The sequence below is a fragment of the Coloeus monedula genome (genome assembly GCF_965178545.1).
Source record: "Coloeus monedula genome assembly, chromosome: 1".
Classification (NCBI taxonomy): domain Eukaryota; kingdom Metazoa; phylum Chordata; class Aves; order Passeriformes; family Corvidae; genus Coloeus; species Coloeus monedula.
In genome coordinates this window covers 46,406,894-46,432,716 of record NC_138781.1, presented here as the reverse complement: position 1 = coordinate 46,432,716, position 25,823 = coordinate 46,406,894, and the positions used below count along the sequence as shown (strand labels likewise).

Here is a 25,823-nt window from a genome sequence, read left to right as displayed (position 1 = left end):
GCAACAGTAGATGTCCAAATCTACTAGGAAGTGACTCTCAAATATGGCCAGTCCATCACATGCAGCCCCCTGGACCCTATGGAGGAGGAGCACTTACTCTCTTATCACAGCAGGAAAGTCATACAGACTGTCTCTCAGCACATCAGCTCCAAATCGGAGCAAACTGAACTTAGTTGTCTCACAGAGGTGATGTTAGCTTGGCCAGCAAATGTTTATAGAGCTTACAAAGGGATTAGATGGTGATGTTCTTGTTTGGAAATTCTGGCAAGTTGCTGGGAAGACTGAGGACAACACAAGAGCAGCCAGACAGTGGGCAATTTCCGGTTTTGTGCACCAGAATTACAAATGACAGAGTAGTGTTAAGATTTGTAATGGACATAAACACATGTCCATTTTAGGAAGTCTAACTTCTTAGGAATTCTAAGCTTTTTCCATGTTTAGATATTTTTAGGGGGAAAAAAAAGAGAGGAACTGTAAGGCAATATAAAGCGGAGATAAGAATTACTTTTAGTGGAAAAGTACTGAACTTTATGAAGATGTGAAATCTGGTAAGACAATTAACATAAACTAAATGCTTTCCTATTTCTCCAGTAGAAGAAAATAAAAACTCTAGACCTCCCCTATTTCCTTAAAATATGGAAGTGGTATCAGATCTGATTTGAGCCCCTCAGAATCTTTCTGTTTCTCCTCATGTGACCATAGAACTCCTATCCATTCATTTCTCTGCAGTCATATAACCACTTAATTACTTTCTTGTTAACATTATCCTGTTCTAAAGACTGATTTTTTTTTCCTAAATATATTTTCTTTTAATTGCATATTCTTTGTTAAGGTGAGTAAAAAGCTGTACTATGCAGAAGATCACTGAAAAATAGATTTATCTATAAAAGAGGTGTAGAGATCTCCCAGGAGAGCTGAGTATGCTCACTGCCAGCTGAAATCAGCAAGGGCAAAGAGTCATCTCCAAAGCTTAGTCTCAATTCTGTAACAGGCTGTGAATTTATGATCTTATTAGGACTTTTCTCCTTCTTTGAACGTGAATATTCCTATGTACATTCCCATACATTCCTATAACAGCCAGGTGCTGCTGTGGGCTAGTATAAATGTATTGGGTTTTTGTAATGATATCGCCAAAGAAACAAATGCTCCAAAGCAACTGCATGGATAACTAGAAGATGAGTTGTCTGACATTAGTAAGGTATTTAGTCACTGGGTAAACATCTACTCCAGACTATGTCATGATCGTTTCTGCTCAGAGTTTTCCCTTGAAAAGTCCCCAAATATTTAACAAGCAAGATACAAACTGCTGTTCGTTGGGAGGCACCTACTTCTGTCTGAAACGTGGCACTTCCAAACACAGAATGGTTTGGGTTGGAAGGGACCTTTGAAGGCCATCTAGTCCAAACCCCTTTCCATGAGCAGTGACATCTTCAAATAGATCAGCTTGCTCTGAGCCTTGTCCAACCTGTCTGTGAATGTTCCCACCACTTCTCTGGGCAACCTCCGCCACCGTTTCACCACTCTCATCACAAAACATTTCTTCCTCATATCCAGTCTGAACCTGCCCTAGCGGTTTAAAACCACTACCCCTTGTCTTATTGCTACAAGCCCTACAAAAAGTCTGTCCCCAGCTTTAAGTTCCCTCTAAGCATCGAAGCTCAGGGATGCTTTGGCAGGCAAGGGGCCCTTTACCCGGTAACACGCCGGCCACCCTCCAAGGGGGAGAGGGGAGCTTGGTGACCAACAACTCAAACCCCTTTCGGTAAGTGTTAATGATGTCGGGAATGGGCAGGGAAAAGCGTTTAGGGCAGGAGTAACACGTCTCTGACAAGGACCTGGGCAGGAATCACACCTCTCTGACAAGGACCCGCACCTCCGGCGCCCCGCCAAGCCGGCTCCACCCCGCTGCGCCGGGGCAGGAGGCAGCGCCCGGGCGGGGACGAGCCAGCCCCGCCGCCCGGGAGGAAGAGGAGGGATTTCACCTGCGCTGCCCGCCCCTCCAGGTGCGAGGTGGAGCAGGAAGCAGCGGCGGCGGCGGCGCCGGAGGGGACCCGCGCCCGCCTCGGCGCCGGGTCCATGCGGGGAGATGGCGGCGGGCCGGGCGCTGGCCGCGCTCCTGGCCGCGCTCCTGGCCGCCTCCGCGCAGCTGGTCCCGCGGGAAGGTAGGGACAGGGACAGGGATGGGCCGGATCCCCCCACCCCCGGCTCGGTTACCCCTACCCCCGGCTCGGTTCCCCATCACCCCCAGCCCGGGCTCAGTTGCCCATCCCCTCCCCACCGCGCCCGAGGGGCTGCCCGGGCCGGGGGGACCCGCCCGGCGTGCGGCTGAGCCCGGACTCGCCTTAGTTGGCGGCACCGTAGGCGGGAGACTGGTGACTCTGCCTTTATCCCCGTGTCCTGCTGCTGATTTAATGACTATTAGTTATTGAAAAGAGGCAGGGGTGGTGGTCCGGATGGGATAGAATCGCATCCGTAATGTTTGTGCGGTGGGACATTTCAGTTTCAGCGCTTCTCCTCCGAACGCTCTCTTTTCTTTCTCTTTAAAAATGCTAACAAGATAAATTTGATCTTTACATCCTCTCTTGGTGGGGTATTGAATATGCGAGTAACTTTACAAAGTCCTTTTCGCTGGAAGCCAGAGGGGCAGCTGAATTCTCTGTAAAGGGCAGAAGTTCCCAGGACTGTGTACTGTGTGAGATTGTGCAGTTGCCTGAGTTTTTCAGCAAAGAGAATATTATTTATGTAGAGCAATGGGTGAACTGTAGATGCAGGGAAATGGAAAGGTTTATATGCCCATCTGAGTCAGATGGTTTAATGCTCACTACCAGCTCTGCATCTCTTGAAATCCCTGGATGTTTGTTGCAATCCCCTGTATCTAACCCTATGTTCGACCCCAAAAGAATTCCAGCTATGGACACAGGGACAGTGTGTGGTGTTTTCCTCAATTTCCAAAGCTGCTTGATTGCAAAAAATGCCCATCCTCAAGACTAAACAGTCTGTTTCACTGCTATCAGTAGTCCTGTTAAAGGCTCTTGAAGTATGTACAAAATACAAAATAACTGGTGAGTTATTTGTAGTGACTATGAATTACTTAAAGAGTCTGATGTGAAATTTGTGCCTTTTTAATATTTCTATTACCTTTAACTACACTTATACTGAAGTGGGGCTCAGGCCGTTATTATTATAAAGAATGCACTCTAAATGTTTCCTGTGAAATTGGGCAGCCCTGAGGTTTGAGTTTCAAGCTGTGTAGTATTTTAAATAAAATATTTGCATTTAATGTATTGCCTCTGAGTTGAGTGAATAAAAGCAATTTGTCTCTTTAAGTCTCTTCAAAGGAAAAAGAAAGGATATTATGCTGTGGTTAATTGTGTTTTGTTTTCAGAGTAAACAAAAGTTTAAAACCTTAGATGGGTCAGCACAAGAAGCAGAGAAGGTAGACTGCCCAAGGATCTTAGCTTAATCTGGAGGAACTTGGGAGAGAGAGAGCTCGCCCACCACTGGCCTTGCCCTTTGGTAAATCCTGAAGTAGATCTTTAAAGCAAAGTTAGTAAGAGTGAAGTTGCACAAAACACCACTGATAGGCACAGTGGTTTGCTGCCACTGATGGTGGCCCCTCTTCCTACGTCCTTCAGTCCCTTCCTTTCCAGCTGCATGCTTCTGCCTTCTGGTCTGTCTCCTGCACAAGCACCACCACTCCTGCGTGCCAGGTCCTGTGTCATCCTCTCAAACTCTCTAACGTGGTGCCTTCCTCCTCTTTGTGAACCCCCAGTTCCCCAAAAAAGGTGGCTTAGTCTCAGCCACACTGGCAGCATGGGTTGGCAGGCTGAAGGTTGTGATGATGTGAGTGGGACAGGAGAGGGAAATGGTGCCTTCCCGGGTTCGTTGGCACGTGAGATCTGGTGTGTCCTTCCTTCCAGTGGGAGCTGCTGTTGTTATTGCACAACCAAAACTGTTGGAACATTTCCCTGAGCAAAGGTTTGTCCCGAAAGCCCAAGAAAGCTCAGGTTAAGATTTTCCTCTGCACTCCTATGTAGTTTGTAATTTTTAAGGAGTTCTTGTTGCCCTGGTGCTGATGTTGGTACTGCCTCTGCTGTTGCTGTGTTTTGGCTGCCTCCCTTTCCTTGGTTGCAGCTTCCTCCCTTTCAGCAGGGCTGGGTTTAGCCTGGGTGTGCACATGGGGTGTGTATGAGGTACATGTGCCTCTTCTTGGGGAATCGTGGTGCCCTGGTGGGATGGCTACAAATTTTGGTGTGCCTGTCTCTAAAGCTGTCTCTTGTCATCCTTGATGAAGTTCCTTCTCCTCTCTCCCTCCACCCTCTCCCTCCACCCTTTCCCAGCAGGAACAGTATTACAGTGATGTTCCTGTAGGAAGGTGTAGGTCAAGCGTGGCTGGTCACATTGTCCTCAGAGGAGCTTGTGGGTTTTCTTGAGACGCAACTTAATGCGTAAAGTAAATTATCAAATGAAAGATTGGTTCTAACTTATAGCTGGAAAACTACAGAAAGAAGTATTTGGTGTGATAGCTGTGCACAGACGTGGGAGTGTGAACAGAGTATTGCTTATCTGACCTTTGAAAATGTGTTTTCTGACTGAAAATGTTTCTTTGAGGCACTAATAATGAAGTTAATCAGACTTTTATGCTGTCTTTGAAACATAAACAAACGTTTCAGGTTTAAAGTATCCTTATAAATGTGATAAAATCTGCATATATATTCTGGGCTTTGTCTTTAAAATGTCATTGTTATAATAAGTGAGTTTAGAGATAGTGCCGTGTTGATTCTTGCTCTACCCTCCAGTTATCTTTTCTTGGCAACTGACTGATTTGAGTCACACGTCAGTCTTAACATGTAAAGCTGCTTCATTTAATAAAATAAAAAACCCTAAGCTGTTAGCAGGGTCTTTCTGCTGCTCTGACAGAATATAAATAACTGCCCTGTTTGTTCTCCTCTGAAAGTCAGTGGAAACTGGATTATTTCCATTCTGAATCATTCGATTGAGACCTCTCCTTTTAAGACTACAACAACGTACATGTGTTGAAACTTTTTTTTTGCTTGCCTCATGCCATTATCAGTCTGGAGTGCTAACTTCTTACTCTCTAGAAACTAATGTGTTTATAGTAAATTATTTATAGTGTGTCCCAGTTCTGGTACTACTGCCTTAAATTCTCCACCAGAAAATACCCTTAATTTTTTTTCTCCCCACAGTTCCAAAACTCTGTGTGTTTGAGATGCTTGTTTTTAAGAGGTGAGCCTTGTCTGTGTGTATTTTTTGTTCATCTGTAAGTCTGAAGGGATGTAGAGGTAATGTGAAGGCCTGAGTGGGTGCGTGAGGAGGTGGGAACATGAAAATATTTGAGGATTAATGCACTGAGCTGACGTTATTGTCCACAGCAGCACAAATGACCACCAATTTGAGTGTCCCCCCCCACTAGAGATCCTCAGCAAGGTTGCGATCTCTGGAGCTGTGTGAATGAAGTTTCTCCAAGAGCTGTACTTTTGGTCCTGGGCTTACTCATACGCTGAACTGGAAACACGAACAAATAGCAGCCCTTTGGCTACAAAGTGGCCCAGGAGAGAAGAAACGCGATGTGGTGAGCCAGCTCCTGAGCCTGGCTCCTTAGGTAGCTGGTGTCTTTTTTGTGCCTGGGGTTGTCGTTTGGTGCGGTGGCTCATCAGCCAAACAATAATTAGGGGATAACATGCTGAAAAGGATTATTTTTTGGCACTGGCTTAAGGCAAAGGACTAGTCAAGGGAGAGACAAGGTGAGAGAATTGGAGTCTGCTGAATCTCATGTCCAGAGTAGCACCATGGACCTGTGACATGGACGAAATTTTGTTAGCTAGAAGGTTGTCCTCCTCTCATTTTTATTACAATTCTGTGTGTTGTCCTGCTATACTGCAATGAGTTTCTAGATACAAATCAGGGCTTGCTCTATGAAATAAGGGAAAAACCTTTCCCCTGCCTGATATCAGATATCATTTGGGTCACTTGTGCTCAGGCTTGTTAATTGTTTATAGGAAATATCTATAAATAATGTTGGAATAGAAGAAAAAGTAGGAGAAAAATTACTGAAAAATAATCTGACCTCTTGAAATATGTAATAGCAGCTGCGGTATTTACATGAATAAATGTTTCTGGGGTTTGGTTTATTAACGTAGCCCTTATCACCCAGCTTAATTGATATTCATACAGGCATATGTTAAATGAAAAGCTTTGTGATCCACAGCTGCCAACCCCTCAGTCTTAGGCAGAGGCTGAACAACTCTGCACTTAGTGCATCCCAGAAATATTTCAAATATGAAATAGCATGAGGAGCCATCCTGTGCTGAGAGCAAAGTCAAGATACTTTTGGCTTTACCTGTGTTAACTAAAGCTATGGGTGACAGGAGCATGGTGTGTTTGCAGATTAGTGTAGATCATGGCTGAGTAGCTCCTTTTTGTTCTTCACCAGTTTCTCTGTATTGATCACATTCTCATTTGCTTTTTGTAGTTGCTGATGGCAAAACATGACCTTCTTCAGGTCCTGGGCAGTGAGAGATGAATGGTAGAGAAGAGCAGTGAATGTGTGTGGAGTGGTACCCCTTTGTGTTGTGGCCAGGGCGGGATCAGTGGTGGTACTGGGTTATTCCTGGGGCTGTGGGGGAAGCAGGGGTTGCTCACCACTGCCATCAGTGGGCTGTGCCGCTGAGCAGTAGTTCTCTTACAGGAGCCAAGCCCTCCTGCTCTCTTCTGGGTGCTCCCTGGAGGTCTTCCTTTGGATGTTTTCTGGTTTTGGTGTCCTTGGAAGGGCTCCTAGAAAGACTCAGCTGCAGCAAAGCGTGTGTCAGGCTAGAGGATATGGGGAAAATGGCCTTGGATGCTAGTTTTGATCTAAATGAGCTCTTTTTTGGGCTACTCTTGTAAGCTTCTGTTAAAATACTTTTTTTAATCTGAACCTGTAGTAATTTCTGTAATTTATAAACCTTTGCGCAATTGGGGGAAAGAGTAAAGACGTCACTTTAACACAAAGCACTTCCACCAGTTTCTGGGACAGCATCCAACTCACTGATGCTGCTCGGGTGTCTCTATCAAGCCTCAGCTCTGGAGAGGACAACACACCCACTGCAGCCCGGGTTGGCTTGTTGGAACCAAACCATTAACCAGTTCCTGAAGAGCAGCTGCTGACTTTTGGTGCTCTCTTAGTAGGATTCAGCCAACAGAGCCGGGTCACCATCCCTTGATTCATAAAACTCGAATCTCTTGCAGATGTTACTGTACAGTTTCTTCTTGCTTCACATCTGCTTGTGCCACCAGGGCGTGAAGGAAAGGACGTGGGCTGGGCTGTGCTTAGTAAATTGTTGGCTGCTGGTTTTTATGTTAGAGCAACATCTTGAGTTTCTGTATTGGCTGGTGACAGAGGTGAGGATTTGCTGCCTGCAGCAGGGCCTGCCTGGTGTGGATGGTATTGATATGGCCTCCTGGAAGACCTTCAGCTGAAGAATTGTGCCATAGTGTCTAGTAGATATGCTTTTCAGGTATGTTAGTAAGATCTAGTCTGCCTGTGAGTGTAGATTTTTTAATCTATCTCCTGTACAGGGGACAAGGTCTCTACTTTGCCTGTTCTATTGGACAACTTTTAACAACCATCCACAAGGGTGCAAGGGGGCAGCCTGCTTTGAGCTGTGCCTTTTGATTTCTTGGGGAACAAAGTGAGTGTGGTTACTTGGTGTTGGATCAAACTCTTATTTTGGGAGGTACAATAATGCTGGCATTTTGGAGTTGGCTTTGGCTTTTCTGAGTCTCTGGCTGTGAGACATTAGCATAAGGAGAGAGCCAGCTTTGAGGAGTGGAAAGGGATGATCTGGAGTTTCTCAGAAGTGAGAGACGGCAGGATGTTTAGCGTGGGAGGGATCCCTGATTGCGAAATGTGCTTTTACACCTTTGTTAACCAGAGCCAAGACCGAAGAGCTGCTCAGACATGCTCTGAAATGTTGTCCTCTTGCTGGCTTAAATCAAGGTAGGGATAAAAACTGTGCAAGCAAACACCCCTTTGATCAAGGAAGGCTCTTGCTGGGACCTGTGTGGTGTCAGTGTTCCTCGAGCCAGTGTGACATTTTCTCATCAAGCCGTGCAGACCCATGTGTTGAACATTTTGTATGTTGTATACAAGCTGGTGGTCAGCTCATACACGGTGTTTGATGAGCTCTCCATCTCACCTCTACAGAAGCAGCAGCACTTCATATCTGTAAAATAATAGTTAAGAAAAGGCAGCTCAGAGTCAACACTTTTTCCCACTTGTGGTGAAAAAAGCTTCTTTTAAAAAAATCTATCACACGAGTTATATGAGTGTCTTAATTATCTTTCAAAAAGGTTCTAGAGAAAGGGGTAGAAGTACGGAAATGTATAGTTGTTCGGGGCTTTTCCCCCAGTTATTTTAAATCTGAAGGGACTTTATTCCTGTTACAAATTAATGAATTAACAACTTTTGAGTGAGCAGCCTTGTTGGCCTGGGGTGCTGACAGATCTTCTCTGGTGAATTGTGCTGGAATGGCTTGTAACATCACTATGCCAGTAGTGTCTGCCCTTCCTGATGAGGAGAGAAATGTGTGACATCCCGCCTGCTTTGCATCCCCATCCTGGCTATCAGTTTAAACAATCAGTGAAGATTAGGGGGCAGTACTGTGATGGCTGAGGAATGGGTATTCTCCCCCAGGTGCCCTCTCAAGGTGTGTTTACCACTGGCATAATAGCAATTGGCAGCATCTATCTGTAAGAGTTTACAAGCTTTGCAGATTTTATCACTGTAATTTTCTGGGTGATTCCCTTAAAGCAATCCTTTCACAAAATATGGACCTCATATCCCAGGCAAATGTGATGGTGGAAGACAGGTCCGAATATGAGGAGATAATCATGTAATGTAGATAATAGTTTACCTTTTAAATGTAAACAGAAAACCTGGTTGGTGTACAAAGTCAAACAGAATTTCAGCAGCTTGCAGCTGAAGAGGAAAGGTTGGCTGCAGTTTGTGATGGTGCTTGTGATCCCCTTTTTGCTGCTCACGGCACTGTTCAGGAGGTGAGAGGAGTCCAGGTGTGTGGGTCCCTGACTAACTTTGCTAAGGGCTTGAAGAACGTGAAGTCAGTCACCTGGATTACATTGCAGGTGAGACTGGATGATTGGATGATGCTTGGGCAATTGGGTGCTGCAGCTGGAGAGTTGGACTCAAATTGTGAAAGAAGTTGTTAATAACACAGGTGCAAAACAACTGAGTTGGCAAAGCAGGGAGATGTTTACTCTCTCAAATATTTTTTGACGTGTTTTTGGCCAATTTGAGTGAACTGTGCAGTGAATTGTGTTGGAGGTGATGCAGCACCACACTGAGTTACTGTGTTGTACCCCTTGCTTCCCACCCCCTTGCTATGACTCTTGCAGCAGATTATGTGTAGTGGAATAAGCTCAGCAGGCTCTGAATGTACCTGCAGGTCAGCATCCCTGCAAGGGCTTGCAGGAGGCAGTGAGCCTGCAGGAGAGCCTGCCCAGCTGTAGAGGCACACAGCATCCCTGTGCCATCGTTGTTCCAAGCTGGTGGTGCGGTACACTGCAGGGAACGAGCCTGTTCTCCGAAGAGGTGTGTTGGTTGTGTGGGTTCAGATCCCCCTGGGGCAGAACAGGGGTTTGGATACAGGTATTTCCTAATCGGAGCAAATGTTGCTGCTACTCATCTTGCACAGCAGCCCGGCTCCTCCAGCTCATGAATGGGGTCTGAGTCAGCTCCATCCAACTGGGTTTCGGTAAAAGTGGCTGTCATGGAACAAGCCCGTGATTTAACCGGAATGAGCAAACCAACAGTTTGTGTACATAATTCTGGGATAAATTAACATCTGGGATTTTGCTGTGGGTTTTGTTTTCTTGGTCTGTCTGGGGCTTTTTTGATTGTTTTAATCCATCCAGTCAAGTCATGTGAAACAATCCATAGATCTTTATGGGTAAATTACTGCAATAAAATGCAGCTGTCAAGCCAAAACTGGTTGGACTCTGTTCTAGCTCCTGCTTTGTGTAGTAAGGCACTTTACCTAGCCATAAAAATTGCAGTTCTGCCAAGTCCTTTGCTTGTGCATACTTACACACACTCTCTGTGGGTGCCACTGCCCTGACTACTCGCCAGCTGTCTTCTACATTGCACCCCCTCTTGTACAGGAAAAATGTCCTTTTGGCATTTATATGTACATGTTACAATAACTATGAGATTGTCAGATGCAAACACTGTGAATAAATTTAGGCTCAACTCTCTGGAGTAATCGAACTTGTTTTACACTATGCAGTTTGCTTCTAACCCCAGTGGGAGAGCTCTGAGCAGTAACACAGAAGTTTGGAAATATCGTACTGTTGAGAAAAAGCTGTGCTTGTGCAGAGAGGGGCATTACTCTAGTGATAGAGGGATGCTGTGATGACACGACTCTCATGAAGGCACGTTCTGAAATGAGGATGAGCAGTAGAAAAATCCAGTTGTGGAAGGGAGGGTGCAGATTGAGATAAGGGCAATTGATGAAATATCCAAGGGAGGCTGCAAAACTGTAAGTGCTTAGAGGAAGAAAGAATAGGGTGAGATCAGCTGTCTGCATCAGCTGTGAACCAGCTCGGGATTGGAGGCTTTACCTCCAACTGAAGGATTTCATTGTTGTATAGACAATGAGATGAGATGCAGCTTGGCAATGCTTCCTCTTGTTGGTTTGGATATCCTGTGTGTCATCCCTGTGCAGCAGCAATAAGGCATAGGAATTGCTTCTTTTCAAGATGTGTGTCCGGTTACTGGTAATCCCAATAAAAAGGCATGCAGTGTGAGTCATAGACAAAGACAGAGTAGTGTGAATCACGAGTAGACTCACTCGTCTTCATAAAAGCTCTCCAATAAAGGTGCTCTTTAAGTAGTCTATCGTGCTGCTCATGTGTGGCTGTAGTTTGGAGGGTTTTAGCCATTTGTTCATTTATTTTTTAGTAACTTTGGGATCACTGGATATACTTTCTGCATGATTCTATTATTCTGCTTTTCCTATTAGATTTGATAGTCTAATGCAGCTTAGCACACCCCTAGCAGCTGGCTGCTGTTGGCATTACAGCACCGTGCTCTTATTTCTTGGCCAAAATTATTATCTGTGGATTTTCATCTGTGCAAGCTGTTTGTTTATGTGCTAAAGGTGTCTGTTTTCCTGAGGGCTCCTAGCAGGCAACTTTGCTGGCCTAATTTGGTATAGATCTGCATCATTGTTGGCTACTGCTGTGATGATATATTGATCATTGAAAGCATTTCTGTGATTTTGGGCAGGTCCTATTTAGGAAAGCTGAGGAATGGGACAAATCTATGCTGGAAAACTATATTGAGCTGACAAATATATGATATTCTTGCAGAGGGATCAAGTGAAGAACAATTATATGGTCACGAAGTCAGCAGGAGGAGGGGGAAGGAGGGAAAAAAAGTCTAGGCAGCAGAATTTGGGTCTTTCTAGGGTTGGGGAAGATGATACTTTGTTTTGACCCTTGTAGGAATGCTTTGCTTATTTCAAAATGTTGAAAATTTCTGTTCCTTGGTTTCAGCTCAGGGTGTGTATTTGTTTTGATTTAAAACTAGTCATGTGCTTAAAACTATGCTTAAACTTAATCTTCATGACTAAAAATTAGAGCCATGTGCCAGCATGTGGTGCAGGAGTGCTAGCTGTTGGTGGTCCTGGACCCTGTCCTGCCAGGTTTGCCATATGGCTCTGCTATCCCAGGGATGGGGAAAGGAACAGTGATAAGTGTTTGACTAGAGAGTTAGGAACAGACTTTTCAGTAATATTTGTAAACTTACAAGATGACTATGACAATTACCATGTGCAAGAAAGAAGTCTCTTTTGTCCATAGTTATTAATTATTTGGTTTATGCTGTTAACGCTTCATAGCTGGGTGACTTAAACATCGGCAAAATAATGACCATCATGGTCAAAGGTATTTTGTGCACTTAGTGTTATAAATAAAGACCCCAAGAGAACCCAAAAAGAATCCAGTGGTATGGGAAATAAAACTCTGGGCTAGGTTGGAAGTAGTTGTTTCACTTTCTCTTCCGGAGACTGCTTCCTCCTGAAGAATGAGGAAGAGCAGCACTGACTGCTTGCTTGGCTTTACTCTCTTCCCCACCCCATGGACATTGCCCCTGCAATTGTCCCTGTGTGCTTTGAAGGTCATTGTACAGGCAGCTCCCAGGCTACACCATCATCTTTTTTATTTCCTCAGGAAAAACCTCTGCAAAAGCATTTCTAAGGCAGAAACCCAGATGTAAAGTGTGCCAGCCATTGGAAGAGGCAGGAGAATTCAGTGTAGGCTCTCAGGTCAGAGAACTGTCCCAGCACTGAAAAGCTGTAGGAAAGTTACTCAGTGACCAGGTACTCACTAATGGTATTAGAGGGTTGGTAAACTTGTGTTTAAAAATATGCACTGCAATTTGGCAAGCCTTGTGGTGTTTGAGATTTTCATTTAAAACCTTTGATCCTGGAGGCAAATAGGTAAGGCAGTTTCAAGGACTTACTAAGTCTGTTGACCCCAAGATTGTGTAGAAAAGCTAGAAAGGCTGCAAAAAAGCTCAAGTCCAACAAAACTCAGACAAACACATGATGGGCTCTGTCTTTGAGTACTCTATTCTGCCCTACTTCCCCTAGCAGTGGGATTTTTGATGCCTGGTGTTGGCAAACCTGGAACAGGAATGTTTCCAGTGGCAGGGACGGACCATGCCGACTGCTCAGTCCCCAGGGCTTTTGCAAAGCATTGCAGTGAAAGTCTGGCCTTGCAAAACCATGAGATTCCTGTAAAAATTAGGTTTTTGAACCTCTCTTCGATAGAACAGATGGTTTTTGTGTGAAATTGAGTCACTAATGCAATAAGCTGCTTTCAGCAGCTGCGATGACTGAGGTTTTGAGCTGGGTGGGTTTTTTTGTTGAGGGTCTCTGGTGTGCTCGTGTGCCATTAGAGGGCTCTGCTGATCAAGGGTTCCCATGGTGTGTTCAGCCCCGCTCCCCAGAACCCCACCAGGTGAGTCCCTGCATTTCTGGGCTCTGACCAGCATCCTTATCACCCCTGCATCAGCAGCAGCTGACATGGACCAGACTGGTGCTTGAGGGATGCTGAGCAGTTGGACAGAGCCTGGGGCATCCTGCGGATGTGTGTGAGCCAGCTGCTTTCCTACACCTTCCTGACATGCTGCCTGGTAATTGGAATGGCTTCACGGGCTCCCTCAGGGTACTGCTCTGCTGGGTTTGCCAGTGTAAATCTTCCTTCATTGAGATTAATGAGCAAGAGGATTCCCAGCCTGGCATACAGGCAGAGCTTTGTCTTGCAGCCCTGTGTGATGTTCCACTCAAGGAAGAAATATTTTTGAACCGAACTTGGGGTACCTTTATTTCTAGATCTCTTACGAATTTTTATATGTGTGATTTTTTTCCGTATACACTGAAAGCACAAATGCTGTAGACACTGTGATTCTATCTTCCACACACTGAAATAAGGAAGGGAGAACAGTGAAAACAAGCAGCGGAAAACTTACTGACTGAGCTTCTTCAGATTTTCACCTGGGGCTGGGGTATGGTTGACTTCATTGCAAACTTGACTTATTTTGGCTAGGGCTGGGCTCAATATTTGCTAAGCATCCAACTGAAGTTAATAATAGTCATGTTGGATGTCCAGTCAGTGCTCCCTGGTGTCTTATATTGTGTGTATATTTTTAGAAGACAGTCAGGTTTGAGTAATTTTTTTGATAAACTATTTTTTCATGAAGGTCTTTTTTTTTTTTTTTTTTTTTTTTGATAAAAGAGTATTCAACTAGCAGTTTATTCAGTGGCTGCAGTACTTCCTGTGAGAGCTGCTCCTGCATCTGGCAGTACTTGAGGATAGGTTGAAATCTGTGAAGTATTTCCCAAAAGCTGTGAATCAGTGATGGTGGTGTCAGAGATGGAGAGGAGGTGTCCAAGCACACACAGTCTGTTTCAGGCCACCAGATGCCTTCTGTGGTGGTGAGGGGCACTGCACAGGCATCCTGTACCTTCAGGGAATGAGTTGTCAAGGGTGGGGAGGGTGAGAGAGGGCCATGACTGTACATAAAAATATCTGTTGGTATGTGCTTTTGGTATTGCCGGAATACCTCATCTGGCCTGCAGTAATTGTTGAGTGGTACCCAGAGATTCACCTGTTATCACTGTTTGTGCTTAAAGTTGAAGCTCGTTTTTTGTTTTGGCTGCTGAATAAACTTCTTGGATTGAGTCATGACTTGATGGGCGCCTTCAGAAATGAAGCAGGCTGTGTGAAAACAGACTGAAAAGAAAAATCACGAGAACAAAAATTTGAAAGAATAGCTGAGCTACTTTTTAAGTGTGAAATAAATGACACTGGTGAGGGTAAACTGGAGCAGAACTGATTCTGCACAAATTCCCTGTATACCTCTCCTGGGCACATGCAGCAAGCGTGTTTTTATGTTGTCTGTGCTGGAAGAGAGAAGGTGTTTTCCATTGGTACAACACATGGGGCTCCTGAGAATGTAGATGCTAATATTCCCTTGGACACTGTGGCGTCTGTGGGGCTGTGTGGAGAGCCTGGTGTTATTCATACGTGCTAATAACAAAACACCTCTATTCTGTGTATTTTTTCTTTCTTAGCTTCCTTTACGATCTCTCTTCATAAAGTGGACAACACCACAGTTACGATTAAACTGAGACCCGGTGTTTCACCAAGCTGTCGAATTCGCATTAAAAATGTCATCAGGTCTGACCTCAAGATAAAGTCTGGGGAGAATGTGACTTTTACCTTCACCTGTAGTACTCCAGAGAAGTATTTCATCATGGAAATTCAGAAAAATATTGGTAAGATACAGATTTTTTAATTCTTCCCCAGAGGTAATTTTCCTCCAGTAAAACCACATGCTCTTTTTCCTGCTACTGTACTAAGGTATCTGCCATAATCTTAGGTAAGAAGAAATCTCTGAGCACTGATAAAAAACCTTGAATTACTGCTACTACTATGCAAGCTAAAGAAGTCTGTATTGCAGGTGGCAGAATTAGTGTTGACTTGGCTGTGTTGGAAACAGCTAGATGGCAGTTTGTTGCATCAGTTCCATGCTGCCTTTCGTTTTCCTACAATTTATAAACCCATCAAAGAATCTTTTTACTCCTGTCAAAAGCCTCTGAACACTTATGATAATATATTATGTATTTGATGAACAGCTTGATTGTGTCTATAAGGACAACAGAAACATCGAAGACCTGCACATGTTTCTTTATATTTAATGAATATTATTGAAGTCAAGAAACTGTAAGCTCAGAAATGTAACTAAAGCTTCTGCTTTGAATGTTATCCTTGGAGTATGTACTCTTTAACGGCATGAACACGTGCTACTTGTCATCTAGATCCCAAACTTCATTGAGTATTCAGTCTTTAGTAACATCTTCATTATTTTTGGGGTGATGTTCAAGGATAATTCTCTTAATGTTTTGGAATTTTATTCATACGATTCATGCAGATAGTAACACTCACTCATATATAGCTCATATATTTGCAAGACACACTTGTGATATTTCTGCTTTTGAGTTGAAGCCTAGACATGGATTAAAGTATATTTATTTTGTGTGTCAATCAATTGTTTGGATTTTTTAGATAAAAGTTTTTTGGGTTCCCCCCAGAATCCTGCAGTGGCAGTTCTTGTTGTTCATCTGGGCACCAAGGGAACAAAAATACAGTTCATGGCAAGCAGTAAGAAATTAAATGATGAATGATTTGCCAGAAACTCTCTGGGGGAGATGGGATAAAATGGATTCTCTAGACCTGTGATTTCCAGCTCACTTGGCACTGCATTTCTCCTTTTTCCCCATTCAGACTCTACCCTATTCACTAAATACCTTCTAAATTCTTCAGCAAACAAGGCGGAATACTAGAGACAATGAATCCCTTCTGTTAGTCAGCCTGACTAAAGCAGGTTTATCCTGTCTATTCTATGGGCTGGGAGTCCTGTTTGGAGACAAGCTGTGACCATGTGACAGGAGTGTCTTTCAGTGCACGTAGAAGAAAACTTAAGTGCAACATAAAAATTGTGATAATGGCAAGGAAGGGGAAGTATCAAACTCCCCATTTAATGGAATGCTTTCCAGAGTGTATCACAGCTCTTCTCTCTCTGCCTTTAGACTGTGTGTCAGGTCCATGTCCCTTTGGAGATGTCCATCTTTACCCACTGGGGCTACCTCGCCTTAACAGGACTTACATCTGGGATGTGAAGGCAAGTACAAAAGCTGGACTTGAGCTAAAATTTTCTACCCCATGGCTAAGACAGATTGAACCAGGAGAGACATGCCCAGACTCCATTAGCTACAACATCAACAGCTGTATTGATAAGGCCACAGTCAACATTGGCACCTTCTGCAGGAATGGCTCCGTGTCTCGCGTCAAGTTGCTGGGAGGAGTTGTCATGTCCCTGCACCTCCCGTGGCACTCACTTCTCACCACCTCAGGCTTCAACATAGCCAACAGGGCTTCCATAAAACGTGAGTACGGAGTACTGCAACTGCCTCCTGCAGATTGCAGCAAAATTTACTTCAACCTTTCTTCACAGTTACCCTTCCAGATTTGGTGCTGCTGTCCCTAGCTCCCTTCCACTTCATCTTTTCTGGGAACTACTGTTGCATGATTTTTAGTTTGGTTAGATGGTGCTCTTCTGTAGTCAAAATATCTTAGTTTGGTTGATTGTTAATTATGAAAACTGTTCTGTCTCTGGTTTTGGTGCGCATTAATCATTTTAAATCTCTTTAAACTTCCTAAAACTTAAACATACCTGCTTTCTTGGTTTTGTGAGTTTTTGGCTAGATGAGACTAGGTAATATAATTAGAATGAGTCAGAGAGTTTTTTGCTGGTTGCAGTGTGTAGTGTAGTCTTGTTTATTTTTGAAAAAAGCTTCTTTAACTTCTGGAGCCTCAAACCAATGCCTCTCTTCAAGAGAGGAGTGTGGGAAAAGGGAAGCAGTGCATGGGAGACACATGAGGCTGCTTTAAATACATTTATCTGTTTCAACCTGCACAGTAACATAAACTGTTGTGTAATTATCTTCCTAAAACACCTGGAATATTATACAGCAATCAGTGGGTTACTTTGTGGTCTCATGACAAATCTTGCTCTGTACTTGAATTCTAGTGTTGTTGCTATCGGTTATAAAAGAAACATGGTCCAGGCTCTAGCTACTGGAACATGAGTGTTTTGTAATTCCTGGCACTCCTCACAGCTACACATCGTCACTGGAGCCCTAGAGTGGGACCATAATCTCTATGTACCCAACTTCACACTGCTGAGAGTTATCCCAGGATAAAGTGTCTTACACAGCCTGCACAGTTCACATTTGTGTTTTATTGTGCCTATTTGTGGCTCTTTGCTGGTGTGCTTTTGTTAGACTTAGGAGGTTTTTGTAAAGAGAGCTACATGCTGCTATAAAAGCTTGCCTCTTTTGTTTCCCAAAACCCAGTGAAGCAGAAGCAGTTATCAGGTTGAGTGTTTGCTCTTGCAAAGCCAGGCACAGGAATTAGGATCTCGCCTTTCCCAATAATAAAGGCTTGTCTGTCCATGTGCTTGAAAGGCTAACCTGCTAAACTGAAAATGCAGTATTAATATATTCCTTACCTTTGCTGTAATTGAAGACAAAAGAATCAGCTCAAGTATATGTTTTAGTCTGAGTGTTTTGTAATAACCTAACCTGTAGTTGGAGTGGGTGATCTCACTGTCAAAATGAAAATTCTCTGCTTCTGGAGTGCTGGATATGCCAGTGTGTCTTCAGTAATTGGAACTTGTTTGTTATGTTGTGGCTCCCTCCCTGTTTTAGGGTTGTGCATTATTGAATCCACTTTGAAGGGGGAGTCTTCAATCACTCTGATGTCCCCTAACTACCCGCTGGGCTTTCCAGAAGATGAGCTCATGACGTGGCAGTTTGTGATTCCTTCCAACATGAGAGCAAGCGTGTTCTTCCACAATTACAGCCTCTCCAACTGCGAAAGGAAGGAGGAGAGGGTGGAGTACTACATCCCGGGCTCCCCCAGCAACCCGGAGGTGTTCAAGCTGAGTGACAGCCAGCCTGCCAATATTGCTGGCAGTTTCAACATGTCCCTCCAGGGCTGTGATCAGGATGCCCAGAACCCAGGCATCCTTCGCCTGCTTTTCCAAGTCGTTGTTCAGCTCCCACAAGTTGATGAGAGTAAGTACCTGCCTGCTCCTTTTGTTGCTTTTGCTTACAGATATCTGGACTGAGCACCACCAGGGAGAGAAATACTCTTTTGTCTTTGGTCTCTCTCTGAGTTTAAGGAGGTTGCCAAGCAACACTGAGGCCTGTTTTACTGCCCTACCACTGGCCACCAGTACAGCAAGGCAAGCAGCGATGCTGAAATTTGCAATTTGCAATGGCGTATTAAGTGCTGTTGTATTTTTTACACTGTAACTTATAAATGGAGACTCCTTTCCCTTTCCAGCACCTGAATCATGTAATTGAAAACTGCCTTTAACAGTTTTGCTTTCAGACATAAGACTCAACATTTTAAAGATCATTCTTAAAATGTGAGCCCAGTTTTCTGCTCCCTACATGAGCAGTTGCACTTAACAAGGTGAAACCCACTGTCATGGTAGGTAGAAAGATCTGTGGCATTAACTGGTGAAACGAGAGATGTAAAATTGTCTCCATATTACTAATGGCATCAATATGCATCTTTCCTTCCTTTCTTCCTTCCTTGGAGTTTTATTTTACTTCCTAGAGAAGGTTGAACAAGTGTGAAGAAGTCACATTAAACACAAAAGTTGTCAGTAAGGTATTCCAGTAATAATATCCCCTACATATTTGAATGTTCTTCATTCTTTGGATTTCTTTCTCTACACTAAGAAAATAATGTTTGTTTGTTTGTTTGTTTGTTTTCTAGCCCAAAATTCAGATTGGTGTAGCACACTGACTTGTAATACCAGAGCATTTCTCTAAAAACAGAAATAAAAGGCCTGTCTAGGTAATGAGCCATGGAGTTAGTGATTTAGCCTCTGACTTCACAGCTCTGACCTCAGTTCAAGGTGGAGGTTGATAATCAAGGTTCACTCACTGCAGGAGAGCAGGTGGAAGAAAGTCCAAACTTGACTGCCACTGTGTCAGGAGCTACTTAGAGGCTTTCTAAGTAATTTTAGAGAGAATAAGGTTTGAATGGCTTGTGCCCTGAAGTCACATATCCAAAAAGGATCTGTAGCATCTCACTGTTACAATTCTTTGTTCTTTGTCTGTCTAGCCTGGTTCCACTTATGAACAGCAAATCCTCACAGAATTCTTGTTAACAAAGTCGTGTTTGCTTACATTTACTGTGTGTGGCATCTTGGAAGCTAGACAGAATGAAAACATTATATTCAGTTAATCAGCTTTATCTCCCTTCTACTTTGGAAAGCAGAGAGAATTTTAATATATATTTATGGCTGGTAGACAAGACGATAATCACCTAAAAGATTAAAAACAGGTTGTCATTCTGTGAATGAAATGCAAGTAATAAACCACTTGGATTTGAGGGACAACAGTGGTTTCTCTAAGGATTTTATAGAATTCCATGATTGATTTTGTAGTTATGTAAGTTCCATCAAAGATTCAAATTCAGCCCTCAGGTTGCCAACTGCAACATTGCTCTTATTAAAAATGCATCGGTATCTGCATATTCTCAAAGCTTCCCAAACATTTGGGTATTCCACAGCTGTCTGTGGTGCTTGTCATTAAATAAGAAGAAAATACAGGTCTTTCCAGTCACAATAACTTCTTGATCTAACTCTTCCTGTGTTTAGCTGCTGCAGGAAAAAACATTCTGAAAAATGATAACCTTCTGGTAGGGGTCCTAGGTTATGTGCTTGGTTGTGCCAATGGCTTGGATAATTGCATTTGACCACTTGCCTTTTTGTGTGTCTGATTTCCCACACAGGAGAAAGCTATTTTATTCACCTTTTGTGTAGGACTTTGTGTAGGACTCTGTAGCTAAAGCTAAAACCTGAAAATGAAGAATAGTAATAGAGTATGTGTGTGTATGTGTGTATATAGGTACACTGCTTTTTCCCCCCTCTCCTTTGTAGAATCATTGAATGGTTTGGGTTGGACAGAACCTTAAAGTTCATCCAGTTCTAAACTGCCCTGCCATGGGCAGGGACACCTTCCACTAGACCACCTTGCTTTCTTTGACATCAGAGAGAGGTGCCTTATTAACAGCACCACGATGTTGTGTGGATCCAAAAATCTATCTTTCCACGTAATAGTCAATCTTTATGAACTAGCATTTTTTTCTCTTTCCTTCTGTTTTCTCCTTCCAGATGTTCCGAGTATTTGCTGTAACAGCTGCTCATATAATGGGGTGAGAAGAGGCAAAGGAAGTTCTGGTTCACACTGTGCTTCTTGCCTGTAATTGCTCTGGGGTGTTTTTGTTGCAGATGTCACCCATTTGGTCGACCTGAGCAAGGAGAAGAACATGACTGTGACAATACACTTGGAAGGGTGGCCCAGCCAGATCCCCCTCGTGTCTGAACCCGTATGCCTGATCTGCAAGGATCCTCGCACCTGCGACCGTGTCTTGACTTTAGTCTCTGGTGCTGTCTACAGGATCTCATTTCTGTGCAAGGACCTGTCCCGCCTGAGGATCACGGCTGAAAAAGGCATAGGTATTACAAAAGTGCCTTAATGCTGGTTCTTAGGGAGTGCTTTTGCATGTTTTTCCCCAGGGGTCAGCCACATCTTCTCCCTCACTTTGGCTTTAAATGGATTGATGTTGGAAATGAGGTGTTGGCCAGCTGGGAGATGGGTACAATGGATCTGGAGGTGACCTCGTTCAGTACATCATTCTACCTTTAAGAACAGAAACTGCGTGGCTGTTCCTAGAAGGGGAGAGGTAGAAGTCACCTAAGAATCTTCTCACTGCAGATTATGGAAACAGAGCCAGAGAGCCATTAATCTGCCCATGAAAATGCAGGAACAAGGTTGCCATCAGGAGTGCATCTTGTGCTGCTTGCGTGTCCCCTTGATGTAGGACTTTCCCAAATGCTTTCAACTAAGGATAGAAAAGAGATTTAATGTATCCGTACCTTGACTAGTCTGCAACAGTGTCCCAGTCAGCAGGTATATCTTGAGTGAGGGACTTGGAATCTGTTTCTGTTTGTTACTTTGGTGTCCTGCACCTGTAAAATAAAGCTCTTTAAGTACAAACAGTACACGTTTGGGTAAAGGTTACTAAGAGTGGATATTTTCTTAGGTAGATGCTTATCTGGGTCTGTAATGCAAACCTGACAGTACTCCATGTGTGCCCAGGTATTTCCTCTGCAAGAAATACCCAGCCCTTGGGATTTTGTTTTTGTTTTGCAGGCTGTATGGATATTCGTTGGTGTCAGAGGAAGGTCTATTCCCTTTCAGTGCCCAAGGCTATTACCCGATTGCCAATTCAACTGCATAAGTTTATTTGGAAGCTCTTGGCTACCGATCTGATCAACATAGAAATTACATCTCCGACCTTGAAACTTCAGCAACACGTCCCAGAGCAGAAGTGCAACACGAGCTACAGCTACAGCATTGTTAGTGCCACCCCAGAGACCGAGCTCAATGTTGGTGTATTCTGTCCTGGTGGCTCTATTGAAAAGATTCAGATGAGGAATAATATCACCATATCCTTAAAAACATTTGGTAAAGGATTCATCAATGAGTCTATCCCTCAGGATCTGAAAATGTCTTTTGTGCCACATATTAAAGGTAAGGTAGTGGGTTTTATACTACTTTGTTGTACAGTGATAGATCTCTCAATAGGCTTATTAAAGCACATATGGTTAAACAGAAATTAAGAGTTCAATTCTTTAGCAGTGGCTCTAGGACTATACTCTAGAATCAGTCTTTATCTGAACCAGTGATGTGGTTTATTTCGGGAAGAGAGAAGGAGCTTTGTATTCCAGGTAGTGGATTGTTGATTGTGGGAAATTCTGCAGGTATGTCTGTGTTTATTGTGATAACACTGATGTGGAAAAGGACGATAATTATCAAAACTAAGTTTTCTTGTCTTTTTTGCCTTCGCTGCAGATGAGTGCACATTCACTGTGAGTCCAAATCCAAACGCTAAAGTTTACTTGCAGACTCCGAACTGGCATTATGGTTTACCTCCTTACATTTCCATATCCTGGTTCATCATTGTGCCCAGCAAGCAAACTGCCCGCCTCGGCTTCTCCAAGGACCGCATGGGCATTGCCTGTGAGACGGGCCGTGCCTACATCAACATAAAGGAGGAGACTCTGGGAGCAGAGGAGACCGTGCGCCGCGAGGACGAGCTCCTGCCTCAGCCCCGAAATATGCATCACAACTTCTGGGTGAACATCTCCAACTGTAAACCCGTGGATAAGACACAGCTGACCTTGCAGTTCTGGGTGACTTTTGCTGACAAGCAGATAGGTGAGTCCTGTAATGTCATGGTGGTTTGTTTTCTGCTTGTATCCTTGCTTTCCCTTGGGGTAACAGTAGTGGGTGGTGGTCCTCCTTAGATGTGGGTAGTTTGTGAGTTTCCTGCCTTTGAAAACGTCTGTCCCTCAAAAACTCCCGAGAGTTTCAGCTGGGTGCTTCTAGGAGCTGGGGAGCAAGGAGGGGTTTTAATGTGGTATGGTTTTTTGGGAGTGGGAGGTGTGTTTCCGAGTTTTCTTTCAGTAACACAAGCAATTGCAGGGATCGGGGTAGTAAGACTAGATTTCATTTTTTAAAAAGTTTTAATTTAGATATTTTAATTGGAGGTAACAGACAGAATGTTTAATAAGATCAAGTGATGTTTTTCCCTTCCAGGGTCACAGACCTGGTGAACAACTTGGGATTTGATTATGCAAACTTATTCATCCAAGTAGTCCTCACTTTATGTTAGCAGTTCAATCAGTCTCATTGTTCACATGAGCAAGAAATCCTCCCTAGGACAGGTCTGACCATTTAGGGCCCTGACTGCTAGCAGCAAATTCTGCATTCTTGTTCTCTTTCATCTCCTTGAAACGTAAACAGTTTTTTAAAAAAAAGATGAGGGGGCATTTTTAGGCTAGGCTTTGCTTATGTAAATTTGTTTCACATTTGCACTTTCTAATTTTTTGATCTTTTTTTCCCCCATTTTTTAATGTATACTTCTTTTAAAGCATGAAGCATTTTTCTTTGCTCACGCATAGACTTTCCTAATCAATTTTATGACTCCTAGATAACCCCAGGTCAACACAACCTGTGCATTTCAGAGGAAAGGATGGTTTTGAGGGGAAGATGTGGAAATGTTACTATTTCTTCTTTTGAGTCTTTCTCTGTTTCTTTCTGTGGTTTCATCTCTTCCTTGCCTATTCAGCCAGAGATCTGTGAGGTGCTGTGGGTAAGTTTAGCAGTGCATGAACTGTATCAAATTCTTTGAGGTGGGTTGGTTGGTTGATTTGGTTATGCTCCACTGCCAGTAGTGAGAATTTGCTGTTGCTTGGCCTCCAACCTCTTGGAAATGGCTTGTCTTGTCCTGTGGCGAGCATGGTTTGGGAACTCCTGCTCTGCAGGCAGCTGCTATGCTTAGAAGCTCTTGACGGGTTCAAACCCAGACAGATTTCAGGAGAAAGCTGGGTGTTCTTTCTTCTGTTCAGTGTCCTTGTTCCTTGTCTGTTTGCAGACCTTGGAATCATACTTGCTGTGGTGGCCGGCGCTGGAGTTCTCACAGCGATTGGACTGACTGTGTGCTGTGTTAGGAAGAAGTAAGTTCATCATTCAGGATGTGTAACTTAGCAGTTCAAGAAGGCTTTTTGGGAGAACTGCTGGGCCCTCTGTTTCACAGGTTGATACAGATCCCTTGAACCAGGGTCTAAAGTATGAGGTCTGTAGTGTGACCCCCAGGAATGCTTCTTTACTCTAAATTGACTGACTTTAAGAACACAGCAGTCACATTACTTCAACCTGCAGAGCAGTGCTTACATTGGCCTTAAGTGCAGGCTTTTGGCTGTACTGTGAATCAGGTGTTGGTTGGACCTCCTCAGCAGTCCCTGCCACATGAAATCCCAATGAATGTGGCCAGTGCATGCGTGGCATTCTACTCAGGTCTTTGTTCAAACAAGCTGTGAGCTCACACAGATACACTAATTCTTTCATCCACACAGCCTCCAGCAACTCCTGGAGTCCGCACATCAAGTGGGAGCATTTTTCTCTGAGATGAGCCCTTGGGGAGAGAAGTGGGTTTTGCAAAGCTTATGTGCAAAACATAAAAACATAAAAATAAAAAATTATGTTTTTACTCATACAAGCAGAATCAGAAGTCACTGATAGCCTGGGCTCTCTGATACATGTATGCTCAGTGCTGCCAAGGTGGTTGGGTCCTGAAGCGGTAGAGCTGGAAAGAATTTATGCAATATGGTGACTTGTGCAGTTAGGGGCACATTTTCCTGCCACACAGGAAAAACTTTACAAATAAAGGCTTAAAAGTCTTCAGTTCAGCCTTTGTTCTTTCCAATTTAGGGACAGTCACTCAGGAAAGCATAACGAAGAAAAGTTCATTTGACTTTCATTTTGACCCACTATCTTGTCTTCAGTAACACTCAGCCTTGTTTTTGTGAGGATCTAATGGTCTCTGGGTCTTATTAATGCCAGTGGATGTTGTGGGACTCGGTACAGTGCACAGCCAGGATCCCAGTGCTTGGGAGACCATTGGAGTCAATCTTGCAAACTTCAGGATCAGCAGAGCAACAGTCGGTAACCAAATAATGTGAAGTTATTTTCTGCTCTGTTGAAAAAGCATGTCTAGTCGCAAGAGTTATTTTTCCCCAAATTGTGAGTAAAGCCTTTAATCCAGGTAGGCTGCCTGACACTGTGTGGCTGGGATGAGTGAACAGAAGCTGTTTTTATTGAGTTCTAGCACACCAGATGTGTTGTTTTTGACCTGTTAACAATTTCGACTCTGTTACAGGAAGAAGAAAACCCAGAATCCCATGGTGGGAGTGTACAATGCTAATGTGAATACCCAGATGCCTGGAAAAAAAGGCTTATTTGGGAAAGGGAGGCAAAACAATGAGTCTCATGTCTATGCAGTTATTGATGATGCTGTGGTCTATGGACACTTGCTGAAGGAGTCCAATGGCTCAGTCGCTCCAGAAGTTGATGTGTACCGGCCTTTTGATGGACCCATTGGTAGCTTGCCGCCTTCTCCACCTCCATTCTCCTTCAGAAAAGACATTAAACGCTCTTCTAACACTGAGGAGGAGCCTCCACCCCTGACGGACACAGACCAAGACACTTACACATTTGCTCATCAGAAATCAGGGCAATCAAAGGACAGTGGAGATGCCAATGAAAAGGATAAGGGAGATACAAGCGTGCCCTTGCTGGAGAATAAGGAACAGGATGGTTTAGTGGAGTAATTTTATGCCAGGTATAGCAGTTTCCTGTGGAAACACAGGTGTAAGGACAGTGGCCTAGGAGAAAAACATACTGAAGAGGAATGTTATTTTTAAATACATTTTTATGTTGTTTTGTTTCGTGTGTGTGTTTTCAGTTGTTTTTTGTGGTTTTTTTTTTTTTTTTTTTTAACTTCAGCTGTTGATAGCTTTCAGTTTTACAGTGAACACCTAGCAAACTCAATACCAGTCAGGACTCTCCAGGACTGGTTGTGAAACAGGTGCCGAAGGTATGCTTCTGCTTTTTACTTTAAAGGCATCAGGAAAAGTTAATTCCTAACCACCAGCTTAAAACTGTGGCCATTGATAGTGGGGAGAGTATTCTGTCCAGTATTTCCTCCTCTCACAAGCCATTATTTGTCTGAGTGTTGGTTGGAGACTC

The 25,823-nt window shown here is 43.7% G+C and overlaps 1 protein-coding gene across 1 annotated transcript; it reads left to right on the top strand.

Annotated features, from left to right (window-relative positions):
- Nucleotides 1-2,086: 2,086 nt before the first annotated feature.
- LOC309573332 (CUB domain-containing protein 1-like) lies at nt 2,087-25,405 on the top strand (the record flags this gene model as incomplete). The annotated part of the gene is made up of 9 exons (XM_082282194.1): nt 2,087-2,162; nt 14,658-14,861; nt 16,176-16,532; nt 17,856-18,224; nt 20,459-20,686; nt 21,384-21,764; nt 22,086-22,451; nt 23,671-23,752; nt 24,955-25,405. 9 exons carry the CDS (start codon nt 2,087-2,089, stop codon nt 25,403-25,405), a joined length of 2,514 nt encoding a protein of 837 aa, XP_082138320.1.
- Nucleotides 25,406-25,823: the final 418 nt, after the last annotated feature.